Raw genomic sequence first — 26,637 nt, 5'->3', positions numbered from 1 at the left:
GCCACTGGAGGGGACAAGGTGGTGACGTGAGCTCTAGAGGAGGCAATTGGGCGGCGGCAGCAGTCAGTGGGCAGCAGTAAGAGGAGCCTGAGGGCACGCAAGTGCTCCTTTGCCTCCGCCTCCTGCTGCTGCTGCTTCCACCACCAGAGGGGACAAGGCAGTGATGTGAGCTGGAGGTGAGTCCTGGCAGTCACACTGGAGGAGGCAATGGGTGGCGGCAGAAAAGGTGCCTGAGCGCACGCAAGTGCTCCTTTGCCTCTGTCTCCTTCCATGAATAAAACGACCCTCAATTTTCCCCCTAATTATTTTAGGAAAAAGTGTGGCTTTCTACCCAGAAAAATATGTTATGTGGTCCAAGAGTGCCACCAGAAGAAAGGACTAGTAGATCACCTGGTACTTTATACCTAGAAAACCCTGGGAATGATCACTGTAAGTCAGAATGGCATTGGTGGCACACAGTTGTAGTATTGTTATTATTTACAGCACATATGGCCATAGAGTATCATGCTGAGTCAGGCAAAAGTTCTGGGCTTGAAACTGGTTGAAACACTAGCTGTAGGTTGTTTGGTTTATTTCCCCTTTGTCGGTGCTAACTCCAATAAAGGGAAAAGGTGATGACTTTACCATTCTTCCAGTGGCTCTGCAGATTGCGAACTGTGAGCCACTCTTCAACCTTGCAGTGAGGCTTGTCCTGCCTCCTGCCAGGAGTGGCTAGCTGATCACAATCTGCGAAGCCATTGGAAGAATCACAGCATCCACAGCAGCAGTGGATTGGTGAGTGGGCCGTCCAGCCCCATGGGGCTGTACCCTTGTTATAGCTACCTGTGCAAGGATATTTGTGTCCGAATACCCCCATCTCTAATCTTCACACTTCATGATCTTTTTGAATTTCTTTGCTGCCCTTCCGATTCTCAGTCTTATTTCTAGACTACAGCCTCCATTGGATTGATGATCAAACCAAGGTATAAGATATAGTGCTGAAAGATGAGACTCTTAACAATTTCAATTTCTTTATTGTCAACATTAAATTTGTGTAGTTCTTCTATAGCCATGATTTTTGTTGTCTTGATGTTCAGCTGAAGTCCTGCTTTGGCACATTCTTCTTTCACTTTTCCTAACAGTCATTTTAAGCCATTGCTGCTTTCTGCCAGTAAGATAGTATCATCTGTGTCTCTTATTATTGGTTTTTCTTCCACTAATTTTCATATCGTCATTTGAATCTAGTTCAGTGTTTATATGATATGTTCTATGTACAGATTGAACAGATGGGGAGATGAAATGCACCCTTGTCTGACACCTTTGCCTATAGAAAACTGTTCTATCTTTCCATATTTTTCCCCTAACAGTAGCCTATTGTTCACAGAAAAGGTTAACACATCAGGACAGTGAGGTGCTGCTAAGGCACACACGTTTCTTTCAGAATAATCCATAGGTTCTCATGATCCACAGAGTCAAACACCTTGCTGTAGTCTATAAAGCATAGACAGATTGTCTTCTGAAATTCTTTAATACACTCCAGTAGCCAATGGATATTTTCAATCTGATCTCAAGTGTGGCTTCCTTTTCAGAATCCAACTTGAAGGTCAGGCATTTTTTATTCCATATAAAGAGTAACACCTTGAGCATTCATTTGTTTGTGTGGGAAATTAGAATGAATGGTCTGTAGGCCATTGTTTTGTTTTTTGTATTTGCTTGTTCGGATTTTGACAGATTCAGTCTCTGTGGTTTGAAATAGTTTTATCAGTATCACATCTACCTCAATTATTTTGTTCTTCCCAGTGCTTTCGGAGCAGCTTTCACTTCTCTGTCTAGAATTGCAAATTCTTCATCAGATAATTCCTCTTCGAAAAAGGACAATGGTCCTATACTGTAGTTACTTCACTCCTCGGCATCTCCTTTCTTGGGGATTGGAATGTATATTGAACATTTTCAGTCTGTGGACCATTGTTTTGTTGTCCATATTTGGTGGAATACAGTTTTTAGGATTTGATGGATTCAGTTTCTGTAGCATGAAATAGTTTTACCAGTATTCCATCTACCCTTGGTGATTTACTTTTTCCATGTGTTTTAAGGGCGGCTCTCCCTTCACTTTCTAGAACTGCAGGTTCTTATTCATAGGATTTTTCTTCAGAGAAATCTGCCATCCTTTCATCTCTTCTGTATAGGTCTTCAGTATATTGTTTCCACCTTCTCCTTATTTTATCCTGGTCAGATAATATGCTCCCCTGTGGATCTTTCAGCATTTCTATCTGAGGGTTGTTGTGGGTTTTTCGAGCTCTTTGGCCGTGTTCTGAAGGTTGTACTTCCTAACGTTTCCCCAGTCTCTGTGGCCGGCATCTTCAGAGCACAGCACTCTGTGCTCTGGTGACATTTGCTGAAAAGCAGCATTCAGGGTTTTGATCTTACTTCTGCTACCCTACTTTTGCTTCTTGCCTGTCCTTGACAATGTAAATGTTTCTTCCATCATCCACCTAGGTTCGCTCTTTCTTTCTTTCTTTCTTTCTTTCTTTCTTTCTTTCTTTCTTTCTTTCTTTCTTTCTTTCTTTCTTTCTTTCTTTCTTTCTTTCTTTCTTTCTTTCTTTCTTTCTTTCTTTCTTTCTTTCTTTCTTTCTTTCTTTCTTTCTTTCTTCTCTAATATTATATCTAGTTTCGTCCTTTTGGTTCATGGTCAGTTGAATTCAGTAATGGAAATCGGTTTTTAATGTAGAGTTTAAATTCATCAGAAAGGCTTAAAATTATATTTTGGCACTAGGATTCTTTTAGTGTTCTTCTCCAGCTTTACTCTAATGTTTGATATTAACAGTTCATTATCACTACCACAGTCTGCTCCTGATCTTATTATGACAGAGACAGAATGCAACTTCTCCATCTCCTGCTTCCAGTTAACATAGTTTATTTGATTTCAATATTGACCATTTTGTGGTTTCCACATATACCATTGTCTGCTTGGTTGCTTGAAACATCTATTTGTGATGAAGAGATTGTTGGCATTACAGAACTCTACAAGTCTCTTCCCTTGGTAAGTCTGAATAAAAGATGATCCATTGAAGCATCTCCTCAGTGTAGATGAGATAGATGCCTGCCAGATATGAAGCTTGACCTATTAAACCCACTTCAGTGGTGCTCTCCATGACACCAGTTTCCATTATGGGTTCGGGTGGAAAGGATGAAAGGGAAATATAGAATGGGGCCTTGATGTTGGTAACCATGGAGCACTAACCGTATTTTTCAATTTCTACGTCAACACAATGTATAAGATGACACACACACACCCTTTTCTAACCACCAAATTAGAAAGTTTTATCCCTGCGGGGCTTAGGAAGTGGAAAACACAGCCATGAAAGGGCTGCGCAATCACACCCCTTTGATCCTGAAGCAGCCAATGAAAGGGCTTCAGGATCAAAGGGCTGTGATCGTGCAGCCCTTTTACGGCCGCTTTACCCAAAGGGAGCCTTCCCTTCCTTTTTGCTAAGCCCTGTGGCTTTGCAAAAGGCGGGGAAAGCGGCTGCCTTCTGTGTATAAAACAACCCTCAATTTTTCCTCTAATTATTTAAGGGAAAAGTGTTATTTTATACACAGGAAAATACGGTATTCACTTAGAGAGTGAGTTGTTAGTTGTTGTATCATATACTACTTAACGGAAATATTCTAGTTTTTGCTAAGAGGTTTTCTCTTTTTCTTGTATGATTGCATTTAGAAGCAATTACAAAAAAATGTGCCTAAATTCTGCAGAGAGGTTAGATTTCTTCCTTCATTTCTATCTGTGTGGGATGCTTGGTCTGTACAGTATTGTGAAAATAACTTATGCAGTGCAAACCCTTCATTTCTATCCTTATATTTGGGGGTGGGGGAGTTTATGTTACATTTATACATACCTTAAAATTGGATTTTGTCTTCAGGATTTGTTGGTGGTAAGTTGAAGTGTCTCACACAATTTAAATCTCAGCACTGAAACAGAAGAGTAACAGAATAGTAATTGAATCTTTTGCTATCTTCAGGGACTGTTCAGTAGTTCTATAAGCACCGCTTTTGAAAACAAAGGTGAAAGTGATTTTGCTAGCCATAATAAATATTAGATCATCAGAATTTTTGATAAATATGACTGGGCATTCCTGTGAAATTTTCAAAATAGCATATTTATGACCCCTCCCTGCTGTTTTTTAACTACCATGTAGACTTCTACTGTATTTGTATATTAGTTTGGCAACTTGCAGATTGCTGAGGATGGGGTTTGTTGCCAGCTAGATTCTATACTTTTCTCAGTGATTGTGTTTAAATTGATTTTGTATTTAAACTGCATATTTAATTTCATTCGTTTTTAATAACTGTAGGGTTCTAATTGGTATATTTCTTTAATATTACTACAAGCCATAATGAGTCCATTGTGGGGGAAAGTAAGGTGTATATCCAGTGAATTCAGAATAAACATGAAAAATAATAAAGCTGCACATGAAGAATAAAATATTGTTTTGGATTTCTAAATCAGTTAACTGTAAGTTGTCTTTCTCTCTAGGGGACCGTTCAGTGTTGTACGGCGATGTATCAACAGAGAGACAGGGCAACAGTTTGCTGTAAAGATTGTGGATGTAGCTAAATTTACTTCAAGTCCAGGACTGAGTACAGAAGGTAAGAAAAATCAGTAATTTTATCGTGCTGTTTGCATTATTTAATATCTCTAGTAACATTTTTTTTTGCTTTCTCTGCAATCGTTTTTATTAGTGCAGCTCAAAATTTCTATGAAAAAGTGCTGTTTGAAAACTGTCTCACCCCCAGTTCTCTTTAAGTTCTTGACAATGGCAGTCAAAAAAACAATTGAAAATTGTCAGCTATATTTGCCTGTGTGATTAACATAAACAAATATTTGGTTGCGAGAACGTACAGAGAAATCAAACAAGTAATCTGTTTTTGGACAAATAGAAGAAGATATTTTAATATAGGATGATAGTGTAACATCTCTTCCAGAATATTCATCTAAAAGAATATTCATCTAAAGCTGTAACTAGACTCCTGGATTTGAAATAAAACTTTAAATTTTCAGTACTTCATTATCTCAAATAATGTCCTTTGAGATATTTATATCATGTCTAGAGAGGGATCAATATTGTTTAACCTGATCTTATTATTTTCATATTTGTTGCCTACAATTCTTTTTGTTTCTCCCTTAAATAAGTTAATTTACATATTTGAAATCCCTCTTAAAATAAATCACTCACATTTTTAAAAATAAAAATAACCTTGGTCCTCCACTTGTTCGGGGCATCAGTACCAAGACGTCCCTACCAGCGCTGCCAGTTGTAAGGGATTGTAGGAATTGTAGCACAAAACATCTGGAAGGCCATAGGTTCCCCACTCCTTCTGCAAATGGCTTTCAAAGTTGTCATCATCTATTTGAACTGTGTCCAGAAACAAACTGGAAGCCAATAAGGTGTTTCACTAAAGGGGCTATGACATTTTCTTTGTGGCCCCCTGCTTCATCACACGAGCTCATGCTACGCCTTCTGACCACTTGAGATGGTTTCTCTTTTTATCGCTGCCACCAGTGGATTTTCTTTTATCCACAATACCAAGAACTATAGACAAACACTTGTCTGATTACTATCAACAAAAGTTATTTATTATTTATTTATTAAGGTGTATTAAAGATGCTCAGGATCACAGATGTTCTTTATCTACTGTATTTTTCCGTTTACAAGATGACTCACAGTATAAGATGACCCCCCCTTCTAACACTTTTCTAACATCCAAATTAGAAAATTTGAGGGAAGCGTGCACGCGCACCCCTTTGATCTTCATGCCCTTTCCCAGCTGCCTTTCCCGTTTTCTAAGCCCTGCAGAGCTTAGGAAATGGCTAATGCAGCCATGAAAGGGCAGTGCGCACACACCCCTTTGATCCTCGCATCCTTTCCCAGCTGCCTTTCCCGCTTTCTAAGCCCTGCGGAGCTTAGGAAATAGGTAATGCAGCCGTGAGATCCTGAATGTGATTGACAGGAGTGAAATGGGGTGACTGCCACAGGAGCCAATGGTCCTAATTACTACTGCAATGGACTACTGCAATGCGCTATACGTGGGGCAGCCTTTGAAAACGGTCCGACGACTGCAACTGGCACAGAACCGGGCTGCGCGTCTGGTAAGTGGTGCCGCCGCACTGACTCATATCACGCCAGTTCTGAAAAATTTACACTGGCTGCCGGTTGCTGCTCAGGCCCAATTCAAAGTGCTTACTTTGACATATAAAGCCCTAAACGGCTTAGGACCTGGTTACCTAAAGGACCGCTTTCTTCCATATGAGCCTGCCCGTCCTCTAAGATCAGGCCAGGAAGCCCTTCTGAAGATGCCATCCCTGAAAGAGGTGAGGGGGATGGCATGTCGAAATAGGGCCTTCTCGGTTGTTGCCCCCCAACTTTGGAATGCCCTCCCTAGAGAGATCCGCCTGGCTCCAACACTCTTGGCTTTTCGGCACCAGGCAAAGGCCTTTCTGTTCAGCCAGCATTTTAATTAAACAATATTCCCTAGCTGGCCATTACTAATTTTAATGTTTTAAGAATTATTTTAATATATGCTATTTTATATTGTCTTTTAAAATGTTTTTAATGTTTTTAAGTTTTAATGTTGTACGCTGCCCAGAAGCCACTGGCAATGGTGTGGCTAAAAAATATTGTAAATAAATAAATAAATAAATAGCCACACTAAATACTTGATTCTGGCAGGATCCTGTTGGCACCAGGAGATCCCAACGTCCTGCCAGTGTAGTGATATGGTCCACTACTGCAAGCATTGCTATTATGCAAGTGTGCTTCCCCGCTTGATACCTTCTTGTGCTGGTTTTAGAGAAGCCAGGCTGCCCATGCTACATGTGTTATGGCTCCGTTGCCTCTAACAGAATCCTGGCCCTTGTCATAAAATTCTTGACCAACTGAAATTTCTTTTAATCTTTCCAAGACAACCCTGATTGTAATGCAGAGGCCCAGTGTATTATAACTGTGGTTCTAAGCTGAAGTGCAATTACATGTATATTTTCTTAAAATACACATGTTGTGGTATTTGGAGAAGACTGATATCCAGTGGTTATAGAATCTTTTCTCTTTTTATTATAATATAGAGCTGAGCTCATCCAAATAAATTTAATTTGCAGGATAGACAAAGAAAATACTTCCTTGTTGTTGTTTGTTGTTGTTTAGTCGTTTAGTCGTGTCCGACTCTTCATGACCCCATGGACCAGAGCACGCCAGGCCCTCCTATCTTCCACTGCTTCCCGTAGTTGTGTCAAATTCATGTTGGTTGCTTCGATGACACTGTCCAGCCATCTCATCCTCTGTCGTCCCCTTCTCCTCTTGCTGTCACACTTTCCTAACATCAAGGTCTTTTCCAAGGAGTCTTCTCTTCTCATGAGTTGGCCAAAGTAAAGGAGCCTCAGCTTCAGGATCTGTCCTTCCAGTGAGCACTCAGGGTTGATTTCCTTTAGAATTGATAGGTTTGTTCTCCTTGCAGTCCAGGGGACTCTCAAGAGCCTCCTCCAGCACCACAATTCAAAGGCATCAATTCTTCGGCGGTCTGCTTTCTTTATGGTCCAGCTCTCACTTCCATACATCACGACAGGGAAAACCATAGCTTTGACTGTTCGGACTTTTGTTGGCAAGGTGATGTCTCTGCTTTTTAAGATGCTGTCTAGGTTTTATCATCACTTTCCTCCCAAGAAGCAGTTGTCTTTTAATTTTATGGCTGCTGTCACCATCTGCAGTGATCATGGAGCCCAAGAAAGTATAATATGTCACTGCCTCCATATCTTCTCCTTCTATTTGCCAGGAGGTGATGGGACCAGTGGTCATGATCTTAGTTTTTTTGCTATTGAGCTTCAGACCATTTTTTGCTCTCTCCTCTTTCACCCTCATTAAGAGGTTCTTTAATTCCTCCTCACTTTCTGCCATCAGAGTGGTATCATCTGCATATCTGAGGTAGTTGTTATTTCTTCTGGCAGTCTTAATTCCGGCTTCAGATACCTCCAGTCCTGTTTTTCGCATGATGTATTCTGCATATAAGTTAAATAAGCCGGGGGACAATATACAGCCTCGTCGCATTCCTTTCCCAATTTTGAACCAATCAGTTGTTCCATATCAAGTTCTAACTGTTGCTTCCTGTTCCACGTATACATTTCTCAGGAGATATATAAGGTGGTCAGGCACTCCCATTTCTTTAAGGACTTGCCATAGTTTGCTGTGGTCCACACAATCAAAGGCTTTTGCATAGTCAATGAAGCAGAAGTAGATGTTTTTCTGGAACTCTCTGGTTTTCTCCATAATCCAGTGCATATTAGCAATTTGGTCTCGAGTTCCTCTGCCTCTTCGAAATCCAGCGTGTACTTCTGGGAGTTCTCAGTCCACATACTGCTGAAGCCTGCCTTGGAGGATTTTGAGCATAACCTTGCTAGCATGTGAAATGAGTGCAATTGTACGGTAGTTGGAGCATTCTTTGGCACTGCCCTTCTTTGGGAAAATTAGCATAGGCATCCTTCAGTCTCGAGAGACTATGGTAACATGCTCTGAATCGAGGAGTGTCCTCTCCAGAGCATGAAGCCCGGGTAAGGTAATATGGAGGATAGGCTGTTACGCAAGCAGCAGATCCCCCCTCTCCACATTGCTGAAATGGTCTAATGGAAAGGCAAGAGCCAATACAACTGGTTCCAGCAATGTCGCAGGAGTTGGCAGAACGACACATGCTGCCTTCGGGACTCCAGCTCCGGATTTTGCCTCGAGGTTAACTCCTGAAGCCTTTTCCATGAGTGGATATAGCCACAAGGCAGTGGAGGTTTGAAATTGGAGTTTTCCTTCTCCTAGATGGGCTGCCTTCCATGGCTGACGAGCCCCACCTACCCGGTTTGGGAAAATACTTCCTAGCATAATATAATTAATATATGGAATTTGTTATCAGAACATTATGTAATGTCCTTTGGTTTACATGTCTTTCAAAGGGGGATCAGACTGTTCATAAAGGATGGTTCTATCAGTGCTTACTGGTCACGACAGCCAAATGGTATTAGAGAGGCATTTTTGGCACTGAATATAATTTTTTTTTTAACTGAAGAGCTAAGGAATGTTGTTGTTCTTACATTCTGCCTATAAGTTTCCTGTAATTATCTAGTTGGCCACATCCTGTAAAACCAGAAGCTGAAAAAGCAGCCTGGTCTATTGGGTCTTTCCTTGAAGGCATACCTTGCTTTATGAAATTGTGTTCTCCGGGATATTTCGTAATTCAAAATATTTGCAAACTGAAATCCAGTTTCCCTTAGGAATGCATGCACGGGGGCGGTGCTATAAATCTCCCAGGTGCAATGCATCCTGGGGAAACTTGCTTCGTATTGCAAAAAAATTGTAATCCGAGGCATTATTTTCAATGGATTTTCTTTCGTAAACCGAAAATTACATTAACCGAGGCGTTCGTAAACTGAGGTACCACTGTATATGTTAGAGCCAATTGGAGATGCAAGTGGTTCTTTTAGAATGCCCTAAGTCAGAAGGCGGAAACATAAACTTGAGCGGGGCAGATCACAAATTGGCCTTCATTCATTTCCCCCAGTGTTTCTTCAATTGTGCATGGGTTCACATACTTTATTTCCTTCAGATTAGTGTTGCTGTTCCACTTATTGTTGCAGTGTAACTTACAGTCATGAAGCATCTTCTCCCTTTCCAATAACTGCATTTTCAAAAATGGAAAATATATTTAACTGATTTTAGTATTAAGATGTATTAGCAGTTGATACTGATACACTGGTGCCTCGCTTAATGATTACCTCGTTAAACGACGAATCCGCTTGATGATTAGATTTTTGTAATCACTTTTGTGATCGCAAAACGATGTTCAAATGGGAAAAATGCTTTACAATGATTGGTTCCCTGCTTTGGGAACTGATTTTTTGCTTTACGATGATCAAAACAGCTGATCGTCGGGTTTCCAAAATGGCCACCCGCTGTGCAAAATGGCTCCCCGCTGTTTTTAGGATGGATTTTTCACTATACAGGGAGCAGAAAATGGCGGCCCTATGGAGGATCTTCACTGGACGAGCAGGTATTTCACCCATTGGAACGCATTGAACGGTTTTCAGTGCATTTCAGTGGGCTTTTTTATTTCGCTTGATGACGATTTTGTTCTTCAGCGATTTCGCTGGAATGGATTAATGTCGTCAAGCGAGGCACCACTGTATTTTATGAGTGATTCCCCCCCACCCCACAGTACTATGTCTGAGTTGCCTTATAGGAAAATGCAATACGGAAAGTGGGGACAAACTTGCTTATGTACACAATCCCCTGAACTCCTTTTAAAAAAAATGCCTGTTCTGTTTAACTGGATTTTATTGGCAACATATAATAGGTAATTGTAGATTTTCCCCCAGCTTTTTTGGACACAGATGTGTCTAGTCCCTTCTTTCCTCATTATAAAAATGTAGTTCCATTCAGGCACACTTAAATCATATAGAACTGCTTATCTATGTGTCCGTAAAAATGTCTGCTAGATGAGGTTCTGCATGTGGCAGTTGATCCACATTGAAGATCATGTGATTTCCCCTATAGGTGGACATTGTTCACACATTCTCTCTTCTGCAGTGTGCAACATGTGAGCACTTGTTCCTTTCATCCAGTGCTCCCAGTACAGTGAATCATAGAGATATCATAACACAGGTTCTTCCTTGTTTTATTTTCTTCTTTTCTATTTTCCTTTTCTTACTTGACAACAAAGAAGATATCCTTTAAATTGTATGTCTGCAAGTGGAATTCCTTTGATGTTTTGGTGCTGTTGCAACAGTAGGAGTAGATTTAACCCAGCTCTTACTCAGGTAGTTGGCAAGTGCCTGTAGTTCAGCTCATGAAGGGTGTAGATAGGTGGATGAGGGGCTCCTGCTTTGGGTAACAATGCAATGTATTGTCTTCTTCTAGGAACTCATTTGGTTTATCTTTCAAATTCATGGAAACAAAAAGGCTGGCCAGAATCTAGTTGGTGATTTATGTATACATAAGTTACATTGCATAACTCACCATGGCAAATTGGTGCTAACTAACCAGGTGCAGGTCACATTACTAGGCTTATGTCTGCTATGCACTTGTTTGCACACTTCATTAACTTGATGTCTTATTAGTCAGCAGCAATTTGCCACAGTGAATTATGCAATTTAGTGGACTAATGCATAAATTACTATAAGGTTCTCACTGCTTTATTGCTGGGTACAAGCCAAAAGGGAAATGGTACATACAAAACTATGCATGCTTACTCAAAAGTAAGCATTACTTGAGTTCAAGGAAACTTATTCCCAGGTCAGCGCACTTAGCATGTTGAACTATAATGAAATATTGCTAAAGGAAACCCAGATTATCCATATCCAAACTAGAGATATGGTATCCTAAATGTCTGCCTCTGAAAGACATCCTGGCTTACGTTCTTGCTACCTCATCTGCCAGACAAAGTGCACTTCTGCTTCAACACACACACCCCAAGGCACCATAGTTCTGATAGGAGGATTGAAAAAGTCAGTGAAGCTAATGAATAGAGTCACATATATTTGTATGTTTCATTTTTAGGCCACTTTTCTTCCAGTGATTAAATCTGATTAAAACAAATCAAACTAAAGCACAATGAATTGCAAGTAAAAAAACAATTAAACATACAATAATAATTAAAATCACTCAATTAATTTTTAGTAATAATTGAAAAGCATTTTAAAACCTTAAAACCAACCCCCCCCCCCCAAAAAAAACTCATCTGAGAGGGACTGTTATTAAAAGCCTGCCTGAAGAGGCAAGTCTTTGACTGTCAGTGAAAGGATAAAGGGGAGGGGTGCTAACCTAACCTAACCTCCCAAGGGGCCCCATTCCACAGCCAGACAAAACTTACTCTTTCATGTCCCCATCAAATGCACCTGTGATGGCAGTGGGACTGAGAGAAGGGATTCTTTGGAAGATCATGATGGTTGGGAAGTCTTGTATAAAGATGTCTGGTCCTTAGGATAGTATGAACCCAAACTGTATAGGGCTTGAATCAGCACTTTGAATTCGACTAGTGCAGGTGTTGTAGCAGTAGAGTCATATGCCCCTGTAATTGGCCGCAGCCAACAGTATGGCAGCTACATTTTGAATCAGCTGAAATCTCTGAACCGTTTTCAAAGGAGTGCTTTTTGAATAACAGACTTATTACTACTGTAACTCATAAAAAGAGTTACAGTAATCCAAGTGGGATGTAACTAAGGTATGTGTCACTATAGCAAATCAGATATCTCAAGGAATGGATGCAATTGGCACATCAGTCTTAACTCTGCAGATACAATCCTGGCCATTACAGAAACCTGGGTGTTCAGGCTCAGGAAAGAGTTCAGGAATACATCCAAGCTGTGGACTGAAATTTTCAGGGTGAGGATGTAACCCTGTCCAGCATAGATTAAATACCTATTACCACATCTGTCTTTCAGCTGACCAGGAACACTCTGTCTTGCTTGGATTGTTTCAAGTTATTTGCCCTCATCTAGCCCTACTGATAAAAAGCACCAGTTTAGAACTGAGACAGCTTTCTTGGACTTAGTTGGAAAGTAAAGTTGGGTTTCATTATCATACTGATGGCATGGAATTCTAAAGCCCTGGACAACCTTTCCCAGTGGTTTCATGTATATATTAAACAACATAGGAGAGAAAATAAAAGCCTGAGAGACACCACAGGCCAATAGTCAAGGCATCAAACAGGAGTCGTCCAGCACCACCAACTAATGTTTCCCCCTTTAGGAAGGACCTGAGATACTGTAAAACAATTCTTTCAAGTATCATCCCAGAGAGATGGCCCAAAAGGATATCAAAGGCTGCTGAGAGGTCCAGCAGAACCAACAGGGACACACTAACCCTGTCCAGTTCCCGGTATAAGTCATCCACCAAGGCAGCCAAAGCTGTCTCTGTCCCATAGCCAAGCCTGAAGCCAGATTGAGATGGATGTAGGTAATCTGATTCATCCATGAAATCTTAGAGCTGAGAAACCACCACCTAGCCCAAAAATAGAGTATCGGAGACTGGCTGATCATTGTCCAGTACAGTGGGATTCACGGAGTGCTTTTTGAATAACAGACTTATTACTACCTGCTTAAGACCTGCTGGCACCCTGCCTTGGTGCAAAGAGGCATTTACCACTCCCCTTATCCACTCAATCAGTCCCCCTCTGGCTGCTTTTTTAAGTCAGGAAGGGCAGGGATCCAGCATACATGTGGGAGGTTTCATCTTTCCAAGAATCCTGACCACATACTCAAGCTTCACCAATTAAAACGTATCTGTTATAACAAAATAGTCAGGAGCCAAAATTGCATCCAGTTGATTAAAAAAGTTGATACAGGAGCTGTATCAACTACAGCATCCCAATGAAAGCAAATCTAAACAACTTTGTCTGAAAAGTCGTTCAAATTCCTCACAGCAGGTTGCTGATGGATCAGCATCTGAAGTGGTCAGCATGAAACTACTGCCTACCAGTGGCAACAGAATAAGGCTTCTTAGTTTACTATCTGGAAACCAGAGCAATTCCTCTTTTTATCAGCAGCATCAGAGAATGTGTAAAGGGCCTTTACTGTCTGCATAAGCAATTGAATGTGCATCTCATTCAACATGTATATAAGTTACATTGAATGCATGCATTGAACATGTATGTATACAATTAATTATGTCTGCATAAACCTATGATTGTCATGAAACAGTAATAGTTTGTCACTGAGCACCTTCAAGTTAAACAGGGTTAAATTCTGTGGTAGAACAGTAAAGAAGAAACTCATAAAATTAGTGGGACTTAAATATATTCGGTTCTATCTGCCTTGTGCCTCTTATTTTTATTGGTCCTTTTCAGCTGTTATCCATTACAAAATAGCATTTTCCATTGTCTTTCAAAATAATGTATATCCTGAGGTTTCTAATTTTATTGTCCAACTTCTGATAGGCTTTTATTAACTTCCAGTAAAATTACACAACTCAGTAATTTGCCCTTTTGTTATTTGTAGGGTGTGGTGAGTCAGAGGTTGCATTTGTAGACTTGGTTTGACAAAAGCAAGTCAAATTACATACAGATCTCCTTTACAGTTTTTTTCCCTATAGGCCATACTATAGCTACATATTTACATACAGTATATATATGCAGTTCGAAAACATAGTTCTGTGTTTTTGTGTACTGTGGCTGAAAATGCATACCTGTTTTGTGCAAAATAGTGTGGTGCTGGTTATATCATGAGCGACATACATTGCAGAATCTTTTCCAGTACAAAGAAGGTGAATTACAGGTTCTGGGTATCTCCAAGAAGGGCAGTTCAGCTTTCAAATAGGTTACAGGGCCCCCCTGCATAATTTAAGATTGCAGAATTAAAATTTTTCAGAAGCATAAGTTTTTTTATTTATTTGTATACTACTCCCCATTAGTGCCGAAGCACTACTCTGGCTGTTTACAATAATAAACAAAAAACAAACAGAATAAAAGTAAAGTATATCACCTTGTAGCTAATTCTTCTGTCTTTGTTTCTTTGCTTGTTTACCTTCTGGCATTTTAGCAGTTTGTGCAGCCACCAGAATGCCCAAAAAGAGAACATTGTCCCCTACAATCCACCACACCCACCCACCCTGGCTCACATGAATAGGTACATTTTTAATAACTGGAAAAGTGCTGTAGCATAGGTTCTTGCAGCCTTGTGTGGGCAGCATTCCATAGTTAGTGGTAGGGGCCACTGCAAGGAAGGTTCACCTTTGAATTTCTGCCTGAGGTACCTCCTAGATACATGACAACTAGAAAACCCTCCAGCAACTACAGTGATAAAAGTTTTTTTCAGAGATGATTTCCAAATATAAAGCTAATTTCTAGCAACCTCAGGGATAACACTAATCCACACCGAAGTACTCTCTTTAATAGCCTGGTCCCAAGCTTATCAGAATCTTGTAAATGCAGATGAAATGTTAAACTCTGCTCAGTATTAAGCCCTCAGCTAGTACAATTTCTTTAGCACTTGTATAATATGTGTTCATTAAAATATTCTCCTAAACATTCTAATTTCCCTGTTTTCCACTAGCTGCAACTTCTAAAATGGCCCTCAGGACCATTCCAAGTTATGTGTCATTTCCCACCTTTCCATATTCTCTTCTAAAAGAATTCCATAAAATCTGAATCGTTTAAAACATAAATGGCTTAAAGGATGAATCCCTCTCAACATCTTTTTAAGACAGATAGTTCCATCTTTGAAAGATGTATTTCCCTCCAAAAGAGAGAATTCACTTCTTTCAGCAGAATGACTTTGTTTTTAGGAAGAATATTGATTTTTGATTTTCTCAAGTTTGTGATTCTTCCAGGGTGGATAAAAATCAATGATTTTTTAATCCACAAAATCAGATTTTAACAAATTTATGTCATGATTTACATTTTTGTTTTTTTGAGATTTAGATCATGATAACTTAAATCAATTTGGTTTAAATCAAAACTACCCTGGATTCTTCTAATCAAAAGGTACTCCTGCTTAAACATATGTTCAAGGGAAGGTGCAATTGTGCCATCAAGTATTTCATTTTTTTTAACTATTGTCTTTATTCAGGAAAAGTATTAAGAATGTCGCTATGCACATTCACTTGCTGTGTAAAGAAAAAGTCAATTGTGCCTATCTGTTAACTTACACATTATCCTCTCAGAAGATACAGAACAGTGGAATATCTTCTCCCATGCTGTGTTTCCTGGAGATGGGCATAATAGCTCATGCAGCAGTCATACAATAAAATTTTAATCACTGCCCTTATGCTGTTTCAGAAGCACAGAGAGCTGAAATTTAAAAAACTCTTACTGTTCCAACTTTTTATTCTATATAATTAGCACTTGAACTGAGGTAATGATTTCAGATTGATTAAGACTATCAGATTGATAGTATTAATCAGAAAGATTAAATCATTGCTCAGAAAGTTACCACACTTTACAGTACTTTCCCCCTAAAATGGAATACTGGACTGGCTGGTAGCTATCTAGTGTAGTGGGATTCAAATACTGTAGATCTTTTCATCAGTGGTCTTACTACTCAATGAGCTCAGTTGGATCCACTCTGTGTTTTCTTTTTAAATTTTGTCTTTGAGACCAAAGTTGGGTATAAATCAAATAAATCCAGTTAATTAATGAAGCATCTTTTCCAACAGATCTGAAGAGGGAAGCCAGTATCTGTCACATGTTGAAACATCCTCATATTGTTGAACTTTTGGAGACCTACAGTTCTGATGGAATGTTATACATGGTTTTCGAGTTGTAAGTTTTTATATATATCTATAATATTATTCTTTGCTTATTGTGGATAAATGGTGAATTGCTAAATCTAACAAAAACAAACTAATGCACAATAATATGCTAAATAGCTTTGCTCTGTACTATATCCATGTGTGTGTGTAATAGCTAATAGTTGTAAAAAATTGTGAGGTTATATTGAATAAAGAATACGTTGAAGAAAATAAAGCTGGTTTATATTGAATGATAAACATACACATTTTCTGGCAAAACAGATATTACTGTAAGATTTTTTACATGTTTTCTGTAGTTTATCTTTTATAGAATACTTACTAGTTAAAGAGGACACAGGAAATGTACTTCTTCACAAGATCTTATGCTTGCCAATGTTTACAGGTTTAAAATGGAATTAGACAAATTAATGGGGTCTAAGGTCAATATATCAACACTATATAATATTGCTGGCCATGATTACCATGTATTACTTCCAACTATTGCACTCATGTCCTGCCTGTGGAGTGCAGCAGTATTTGCACTTAGAACTTAATTGATTTCTAGATAAAAGATTTACAGAGCGACCTAGTATAAGTCAAACCCTATAGGCATATTTTCTGTAAGCACATTGTTGTAAATTGGAGTTTTGTTCCTGAAAACAATGTCATGCCATAAAAATATAAAATGTGTACTATTTGCTGTGGAAGTAAAAGAAGTGATAGTTTTCCTTGACTCTTGTTGATTTAACACTATTTGCATCACATTTCCTTTTCTCAGACACAAAAATGAAGGTTAAACAAAGCAACCAACCCTCAATACCCTGGGAGGTGTTACATGCCTGCAATAGAGCTTTCCAGTCCCTTACCTTTGTCTCTTAGAGCCTTGTGTGAGTGTTTTGCCATGTAGTCTCTGCATCCTAACTCACATGTCTGAAGAAGTGGGCAATGTTCCACAAGAGCTTACATTAAAATATGAAGTTAGTCTTCAAAGTACCACAATGTCTTTTTTTTTTTTGCTTTTGTCTTGTCTTGTCTTGTCGAATTACTTATGATAACAGCCTCGCACACCCTTTAAACACTGCAGTATTAAGACATCTGTATATTGCTGTTGTGAAATGTTAATTCCCCACTATTACTGTCATGTGTTGAAATGCATATTAGTCACATTTTGTTCTCTTGGATCCCCTCCAATATATTAGGTAGGAGAGAGAGGCATGAACTGCAGTTCAGCGGTTTGGCCCAATTCGATGTAGTGCCCACACACGTGTTCTGCAGGCACTGTGCATTCCCCTCTCCCACCTCCTCTGTGTGCTCGCCCATTCCTCCCCTCCTCAGCTCAACTGTCAACTCACCAATCACGCAGTGTGTGTTTCCTTCTGGTGACTGCTCACTCAAAGGCAGCGCTGCAAGCTTCCATGTCTCTTTGTCTGAGCGAGTGACCACTGGAGGAGATAGAGGAGAAAAGCACACACTGAAATTGGTGAGTGGGCAGTTGCACTGAGGAGGCAGGGAGGGAAGTGCGCTTTGTCCAGGGAATAGGCAAGCACACAAAGGAGGTAGAAGTGCACTGAACTGGCCTGAACTGTGGTTCGTGCCCATCTTGTATACAACAGTAGTACAGTAGGTTATTTTGAATTAATGCAAGATGAACATTGGAAAATTTCTTGGAGCAGCAAACTTCTGTTATTAATACTGGACCATTAATAGCAACTGTTAAACATCAGTATTAATAACTTTATCTGCTTCTTTACCACATTGTGTCTATATAGAGGTTAGTTTTATAAGGGCTGGAAAACCTCAGTTTGCAGGGCAGTTCCTGCAAATGTTGCCCTTTCATCCATAAAGCCTCTATCCTCAGGCCTGTCCCCTTCCCCAGTCTTGCAGAGAGTTGACTCATATGTCTGCTCACTGATGGGAGAGTACAACAGCTGGGATTTGCTGCATGTTCTGATCATAGTGCTGACAGGGATGATGGAGATTCTGTGCACTTATCTCTGACTGAACATACCAGCAGGGATGACTCGACCAGGCTCCTGGATGTGCTTAGTACTCACCACCTTGATTGGGATGGTGCAGGTCACACAGAGCTGGCATGCAAATCAGCCAGCGTGCAGTATGTAGTTTCTCATCCAATTACTGTCCTGTTTTCTTTGCACAAAGCTTAATGTCCCAGGAGGGATAGTGTTTAAAGCAGACATATTTCTCAGCTATCATTTGGAAGTGCTGAATAATCCCTAGTGATATATTGAATCAGGGATAACAGATTCTCTTCCGATGCTGCATAGATGGTGAAATGAATCCCTGCTGATGTTTCTGATCACAACAGTGGTGATGACCCAGCCAATGTTTGGAGTAGAGAAAGTTGGAATGGGTATCAAAATGGGTGATTAGGCTTAGGATGGACTTTGCTCCTTGATGTCACCTGGCCCACCAGATGTCAGTTTCCTATCCCAATTTGTAAGCTTTTGAAAAATGTGTCCCTACAATGTTTGCCTTTATTCTTGAAGGCACTGTAGTACAAATCAGGTTGCATCACATTTTTGTGATTCTTGGCCATATGATGCATATGCATGCATATGGAAATATACCCACTTCATTGATCCTCTTTTATAACTGAGGGGAGGATGGTATCCTGGCCCATCTGTAGTAATACAGACGACTCTTTCCTTCCTGCTTAACAGAAGTGGGGAAAGAACTAGCTGTATGCATTGTGGGACTATGTAACAAGAGGGATGCATTTAAGGCTTTAATGTGTCGTATGTTTTGTACTCCTGATGTAAATGCCTGTTGATCTGTCTGCTTAGAATCTCCAGTTCACTTGTGACAGAGAAAACAATGCATAACTGTTTCCAGTTTTAATATTAGGCCAAGGTAACCAGTTAATCTTTTTTTAATAATAAAAATAACCCTTACAATCTAGTTGTAATGGATTGCCACACAGTTGTTTAGCTTTATAGTACCACATTTCACTAGTGCATTAATATTTTAGTGTGTTAATGATTAAAGTATTTCAAACTGCTATCTTTTTTCACCCTGGTTGGTTCTGAATGGGGAGGAAATTTAATTGTTAAACCTAATCAAGGTGTCTGCTCTGTCCATGAGTTTGCAAAGTACATTTTCTGGGAAGTACATTATGAATTATGTGGAAGAACAAAATTGCACTTCATTTAGTAGGAGTCCACTCCCATCTACTGGTGAAATAATTCTACTATCATGTACATTTTTGATTAAATATGTTGTGCTATGTCTAGGACTTTAGACCAAAATTTTAAAAAGAGATTTTTTTTGGCTGCAGTTTGTGTTTTAGACAAATTGCCACAGTAAACAATCAACTTATTTGGGAAGAAATTGTGATCATTTACAGTCCACAGAGAAAACAGATACAGTAGAATATTTTCTAATATTATCAGTGCATGAACATATTTTTACTGAGTGTTCAAATGTACCTCATATGAATGTTTATGCAGGTTGAAATCCTACATCTGCATACAGTATTTGAAAATAAGCTCCATTGAGCTCAAAAGGACTTACTTCAAAGTCAACATAACATATTTAAGAATGTGCTGACAACTGGTGTTGTTCATATGGATTCAGCTTTGTCTGAATTAAAAGTGTATTGTTTGGCTGTGGCATACCAGGATTACTCATTTGGCCTGACATTGGACTCAAGCAATGCAATCTAAACTCAGAATACACCAACTGTAGTGGATTTGGAAGGGGCAAAGGCCTGTTAAGCCAACACAATTCTCCTTGTGCTGGCACAGGTTTTTTGTGCTTACTGATTTCAGATCTGCTGGCATGATTGCTATGTACTAACTGATATCAACCAGAAGTAAGAACCAGAGAAGGGAGAACCAGGAATGATCTGAGTAATGCCAGATCCAAGCTCCCGTCAGCTCAGACTCACAGCCACTATACTGACACAAAGGTATACCCTGGTCAGGGTAGTCCTTAGTGATTTCCATCATCCCTAATCTGGGGAGAGGAGTGATGGATGTACCGTAGGCCAGCTGGTTTAATGTCAACTCAGCAAGCTCCCAGCCGTCTTGACTACTTAGAATTGGACCCTAGGTTTCTAAAGTAGTTTTCTACATAGAAAGATGTAATGAAAGCAGATGTTACTATCTGTCACTCTCAGTTGCTCATTGAGGAAATGAAATGTAGAAGATCAGTAAGAGTAAGGTTTTTTAAGTACCTGTGTTGCACATACAAACCTACTTTGCAAATAGAAGAGTGATAATTTTTACAACGCCTGATTTATGTGAAATGATGACTTCACCTTCTACATTTTTACATTTCCTTTTTTAAATATAAGGAGATAAAAGAGTGCAGTAATGTGGCTCATGACTAGAACAGTCCTTACTTATAAGCTTGAGAAGAAATCTATGTTATAAAAAGTACAATAACCATTAGTGTGAAATTCTTAATGTTTTCTACAGGTTGTTAAAACCTAGTTTCCTTCAACTAATATATAAGAGACAGTAAGAAGCTGGAATATGAGAGAATTTAACGTCCACAGTAGTCCCTCAAACTGTGTATTACAATTGGTTTTAATTAAGGCTACATGATAAACTGGCATTTTTCTAGTGAGAAAAAAATGTATGCTAAGATGCTGTAGCAAACATGGATTCCATATAGCATCTTATTTCAGGTGGTGATGTTTATTTTATTTTATTTTATTAGACTTCAACCCTCCCATCTAAACTAAAGGTCTACTCTGGGCGGCACTGCAATTTTTAAAAACAATAAACCCAATAAACATATACCATAAACTGAAGATGCCAAAAATGACAAAGTTTAAGATACAGCAGGAGGGAAAGCCTGCCCAAATAGCCAGGTGTTAACTTTATTCCTGGAAGCACCCAAAGAGGGAGCTAAAGAGGGAGGGAGTTTTATATTGGATTGTCTCATCATAGGGTTTTCAAGGTATGAAGTATTTAGGAGTGATTAATTGTTACGACCTTCTGTGCAGTACTAACAAAAATTAGCTTAAATGTCTCTGTAACTGGCTATGGAAGATCTTCCACGAGTATCACTCTCCACTACTGCTTCTGTCTAGTAGGTGTCCTCCAGGAATCCCCCCCCCCCGTATTAGAATGTAAATTCTTTTCCACTGATGTGACCGCTGATCCTGAAGAGAGAGGTTGCATCTTACTGTGTTGGCTCAGCTTTGAGCATTCCGCCTTAGGTGACCCTGCTAGAATCCAGATGAGTACTGGAGGGTAGCCTTTTGATAGCATTGCTCATGGTTTCTCTGATACGCTAAAAACCCACCACCACGTTCCAAAAGTGGAAAAATCAGGAAAACCCAAAGAAAGAGGAGCTACTTAAGAAATTATTAGATATCACAGAGATGAATAGATTGTCAGAGACATTACATGAGAACCCAATAACATATGTTAAAGAAGATGTTGGAAAATGTTTTATGATTGGGGCCAGAAACAGGTATGAGTAGAGAATATAATATTGATTATGGATTCTAGTATTGTATCACAGCCATGAAGTCAAGAGTATATTAGATACTGTAGGAAAGCAAATATTTCCCTGTGTTTATGTTTTGTTTTGTGTTACCCCCCCCCCCTTCCCTCCCTGTTTTTGTATAGTTGTTTGTTGGTATGTTATATAATAATAATAATGTTATTTTTAAAAAGCCTACTACCACATTAAGGTGTCCATCCAAGTAAGGAGTAGGATATTTTCTGTCAAAATTAGATCCTTTTAGTCATGGTTACTGTAAATTATTTTGCTTTGGAAATGACAAACTCACGAGAAGGGATGTGACTCTAATACTACAGTAAGATGTATCACAAGCAGTTAGGGTCTATAAGGCAAGGTCTGACCACATATTACTTAGATTTGATTGGCTTTCAGTGTAAACAATATTCACGTCTGTACTCCAACTATATGTACTGTACTGACAAAGAAGAAATTGGAAGCTTTTCTGCAAACATTCAGAAGGAAATTGATCACATATGAGAACAGTGCTGATCATAGACTGATAACGCAAATACAGAAAGCAGAACCAAATGTTGCTGAGAGGTCGGAAGCAAAACAGGAGAATGGTTCTGTGAAGCCAAGAGTTTATTACAAATACATATTTCAGGTAACCAAAGACATCACTGCACACATGGACACAAGATCATAGAATAATGAAGTTTGAAGGGACCTATAATGCTATCGAGTCCAACTCCCTGCTCAATGCAGGAATATGAATCACAGGATATCTGCCAGGTGGTTGTTTAAATTATTTTTTAATTCCTCCAGTGTTGAAACACTAACCACCACTCACCATTATCAGGTGGACAGTATAGAAATCAAATAGACTTCATAATTCAAAGTGGAGAAGCTGTATACTGTATGCCACAACATGATTAGGATTAAATTGTGGTACTGACCAGGAATTTTTAATATCAAAAAATTAGAGCTAAGCTGAAAAAGAACATCAAAAGAATCATATGATGATGAATTAGATTAGAAGAATCATAATCTAAATAAAACATCTGATGAATTTAAAAAATAAGGTATGTCTTCCATAAAAGAAATGTAAACCTAGATTCATTTTATATATGGCAGGAAAAGGAAGATCAAAAATGATATCAATTGACTCAATAAAGGAAACCACAGCCCTGAATTTGCAAGAGATGGCAATGACAGAACATTTTAGAGTTCACTGAGATGTTAATGACAGAACACTGTCCTTCATTCATAGGATTCTCATAAATTAAAAGCAACTTGACAGCACATAACAACAGGAATATAGGGCATATGTTCAGTCTGCATATACATCACAGTGACGCATTTATATAGATCTACTTCATATAAAAACAATATAATGTTATGCATGGGATTTCTCATTTTCTTCTTAACATTTCCTGCATTTGTTCAGAATGAAAGGGAAAAGGGAGAAATACAGCCAAACTTCTAAAGATACTATTATTTCTAATAGTCACCTGTAAGACTCAAGACCCCTTCATGGATTGCTGCCTTGTCGTGGCGAAGGGGCTTGAGTAACTCAGAGAAGCTATGGGCTATGCCGTGCAGGGACACCCAAGACAGACAGGACATAGTGGAGAGTTCCGACTAAACGCAATCCACCTGGAGTAGAAAATGGCAATGCCACCCCAGTATCTTTGCCAAGAATACCCCATGATCAGAAACAAAAGGCTAAAAGATATGACGCTGGAAGATGGGCCCCTCAGGTCAAAAGGCATCCAACATGCTACTGAGGAAGAGTGGAGGACAAGTACAAGTAGCTCCAGAGCTAATGAAGTGGTTGGGCCAAAGCCGAAAGGATGCTCAGCTGTGGACGTGCCTGGAAGTGAAAGGAAAGTCCAATGCTGCAAAGAAAAATACTGCATAGGAACCTGGAATGTAAGATCTATGAACCTCAGGAAGCTGGAGGTGGTCAAACAGGAGACGGCAATAATAAACATCAACATCCTGGGCATCAGTGAACTAAAATGGACAGGAATGGGCGAATTCAGCTCAGATGATTATGATATCTACTATTGTGGGCAAGAATCCCATAGAAGGAATGGAGTAGCCTTCATAGTCAACAAAAGAGTGGGAAAAGCTGTAATGGGATACAATCTCAAAATGATAGAATGATGTCAATATGAATCCAAGGCAGACCTTTCAACATCACTATAATCCAAGTTTATGCACCAACCACCATTGCTTAGGAGACTGAAATTGAACAATTTTATGAAGATTTACAACACCTTCTAGAATTGACACCAAAGAAAGATGTTCTTCTCATTCTAGGCGACTGGAATGCTAAAGTAGGGAGCCAAGAGATAAAAGGAACAACAGGGAAGTTTGGCCTTGGAGTTCAGAACGGAGCAAGGCAAAGGCTAATAGAGTTTTGTCAAGAGAACAAGCTGGTCATCATAAACACTCTTTTCCAACAACACAAGAGGCAACTCTATACATGGAAATCACCAGATGGGCAATACTGAAATCAGATTGATTATATTCTCTGGAGCCAAAGATGGAGAAGCTCTATACAGTCAGCAAAAACAAGACCTGGAGCTGACTGTGGCTCTGATCATCAGCTTATCATAGCAAAATTCAAGCTTAAACTGAAGAGAGTAGGAAAAACCACTGGGCTACTCAGGTATAATCTAAACCAAATCCCTTATTATGAATACACAGTGGAAGTAAAGAACAAATTTGGTGGACAGAGTGCCTGAAGAACTTTGGATAGAGGCTCGTAACATTGTACAGCAACAAAAACCATCCCAAAGAAAAGGAAATGCAAGAAAGCAAAGTGGCTGTCCAATGAGGCCTTAGAAATAGCAAAGAGGAGAAGGGAAACAAAATGCAAGGGAGATAGGGAAAGCTACAGAAAGTTGAATGCAGACTTCCAAAGAATAGCAAGGAGAAACAAGAGGGCCTTTTTAAATGAACAATGCAAAGAAATAGAGGAAAATAGCAGAAAAGGAAAAACCAGAGATCTGTTCAGGAAAATTGGAGATATTAGAGGAACATTTTGTACAGTGATGAACATGATAAAGGACAAAAATGGGAGGGACCTAACAGAAGCAGAAGACATCAAGAAGAGGTGACAAGAATACACAGAGGAATTATATCAGAAAGATTTTATTATCCCGGACAACCCAGACAATGTAGTTGCTGACTTTGAGCCAGACATCCTGGAAAGTGAAGTCAAGTGGGCCTTAGAAAGCCTGGCTAACAACAAGGCCAGTGGAGATGATGACATTCCAGTTGAACTATTTAAAATCTTAAAAGATGATGCTTTTAAGGTGCTACATTCAATATGCCAACAAGTTTGGAAAACTCAACAGTGGCCAGAGGACTGGAAAAGATCAGTCTACATCCCAATCCCAAAGAAGGGCAGTGCCAAAGAATGCTCGAACTACTGTACAATTGCACTCATTTCACACGCTAGCAAGGTTATGCTCAAAATCCTCCAAGGTAGGCTTCAGCAGTATGTGGACTGAGAACTCCCAGAAGTACAAGCTGGATTCCGAACGGGCAGAGGAACTAGAGACCAAATTGCTAACATGCATTGGATTATAGAGAAAGCCAGAGAGTTCCAGAAAAACATCTACTTCTGCTTCATTAACTATGCAAAAGCCTTGTCTATCTCCTAAGAAACCTATACGTGGGACAGGAAGCAACAGTTAGAACTGGATATGGAACAACTGATTGGTTCAAAATTGGGAAAGGAGTACAACAAGGCTGTATATTGTCCCCCGGCTTATTTAACTTATATGCAGAATACATCATGCAGAAGGCTGGGCTGGATGAATCCCAAGCCGGAATTAAGATTGCTGGAAGAAATATCAACAACCTCCGATATGCAGATGATACCACTCTGATGGCAGAAACTGGGAGGAATTAAAGAACCTTGTAATGAGGGTGAAAGAGGAGAGTGCAAGAAACGGCTTGAAACTCAACATCAAAAAAACTAAGATCATGGCCACTGGTCCCATCACCTCCTGGGAAATTGAAGGGGAAGATATGGAGGCAGTGACAGATTTTACTTCCTTGGGCTCCATGATCACTACAGATGGAGACAGCAGCCACGAAATTAAAAGACGCCTGCTTCTTGGGAGGAAAGCGATCACAAACGTGGACAGCATCTTAAAAAGCAGAGACATCACCTTGCCAACAAAAGTCCGAATAGTTAAAGCTATGTTTTTTCCTGTCGTGATGTATGGAAGTGAGAGCTGGACCATAAAGAAAGCAGACCGCCGAAGAATTGATGCCTTTGAATTGTGGTGCTGGAGGAGGCTCTTGAGAGTCCCCTGGACTGCAAGGAGAACAAACCTATCAATTCTAAAGGAAATCAACCCTGAGTGCTCACTGGAAGGACAGATCCTGAAGCTGAGGCTCCTTTACTTTGGCCAACTCATGAGAAGAGAAGACTCCTTGGAAAAGACCTTGATGTTAGGAAAGTGTGACGGCAAGAGGAGAAGGGGACGACAGAGGATGAGATGGCTGGACAGTGTCATCGAAGCAACCAACATGAATTTGACACAACTACGGGAAGCAGTGGAAGATAGGAGGGCCTGGCGTGCTCTGGTCCATGGGGTCATGAAGAGTCGGACACGACTAAACGACTAAACGAACGAATGAAGACTCAAGAAGTATTAATAGTTTATCTGTGAATCAAAGCTGTACAGTACAATGTTTTAAATTGAAATGATTGATTTTCTGGTTGTACGGTAAAATCTGCATGTCTTTCTATATATTGTTATTTGGTCATATTTATAATATGGAAGTGAATTCCGTAAGTTTAATTAATGGGATATGGGAAATGGGATAATAATCAAGGCTTGAAAAATGCACTCGTCCACTGGTCTGTGACGAGAGAAAAATGCTGCTCAAGGAGCCTGCCTCTCTCTCTCTCTCTCTCTCTCTCTCTCATCCTGCTGTC

The 26,637-nt window shown here is 39.6% G+C and overlaps 1 protein-coding gene across 16 annotated transcripts in view; it reads left to right on the top strand.

Moving 5' to 3' along the window:
• CASK (calcium/calmodulin dependent serine protein kinase) overlaps positions 1 to 26,637 on the top strand; it is a 233,893-nt gene that overhangs the window by 56,131 nt on the left and 151,125 nt on the right. For all 16 annotated transcript variants that reach the window (XM_072994219.2, XM_072994217.2, XM_072994211.2 and 13 more), the window contains exons 2-3: positions 4,514 to 4,626; positions 16,158 to 16,263. In XM_072994219.2, coding sequence (XP_072850320.1) covers positions 4,514 to 4,626; positions 16,158 to 16,263 — 219 coding nt within the window. The remainder of the gene's footprint in view (positions 1 to 4,513; positions 4,627 to 16,157; positions 16,264 to 26,637) is intronic.

The sequence above is a fragment of the Pogona vitticeps genome, chromosome 3 (assembly GCF_051106095.1).
Source record: "Pogona vitticeps strain Pit_001003342236 chromosome 3, PviZW2.1, whole genome shotgun sequence".
Lineage (NCBI taxonomy): Eukaryota > Metazoa > Chordata > Lepidosauria > Squamata > Agamidae > Pogona > Pogona vitticeps.
Note: the sequence above shows the minus strand (reverse complement) of the source record. Positions and strands in the feature narration are given on the sequence as shown.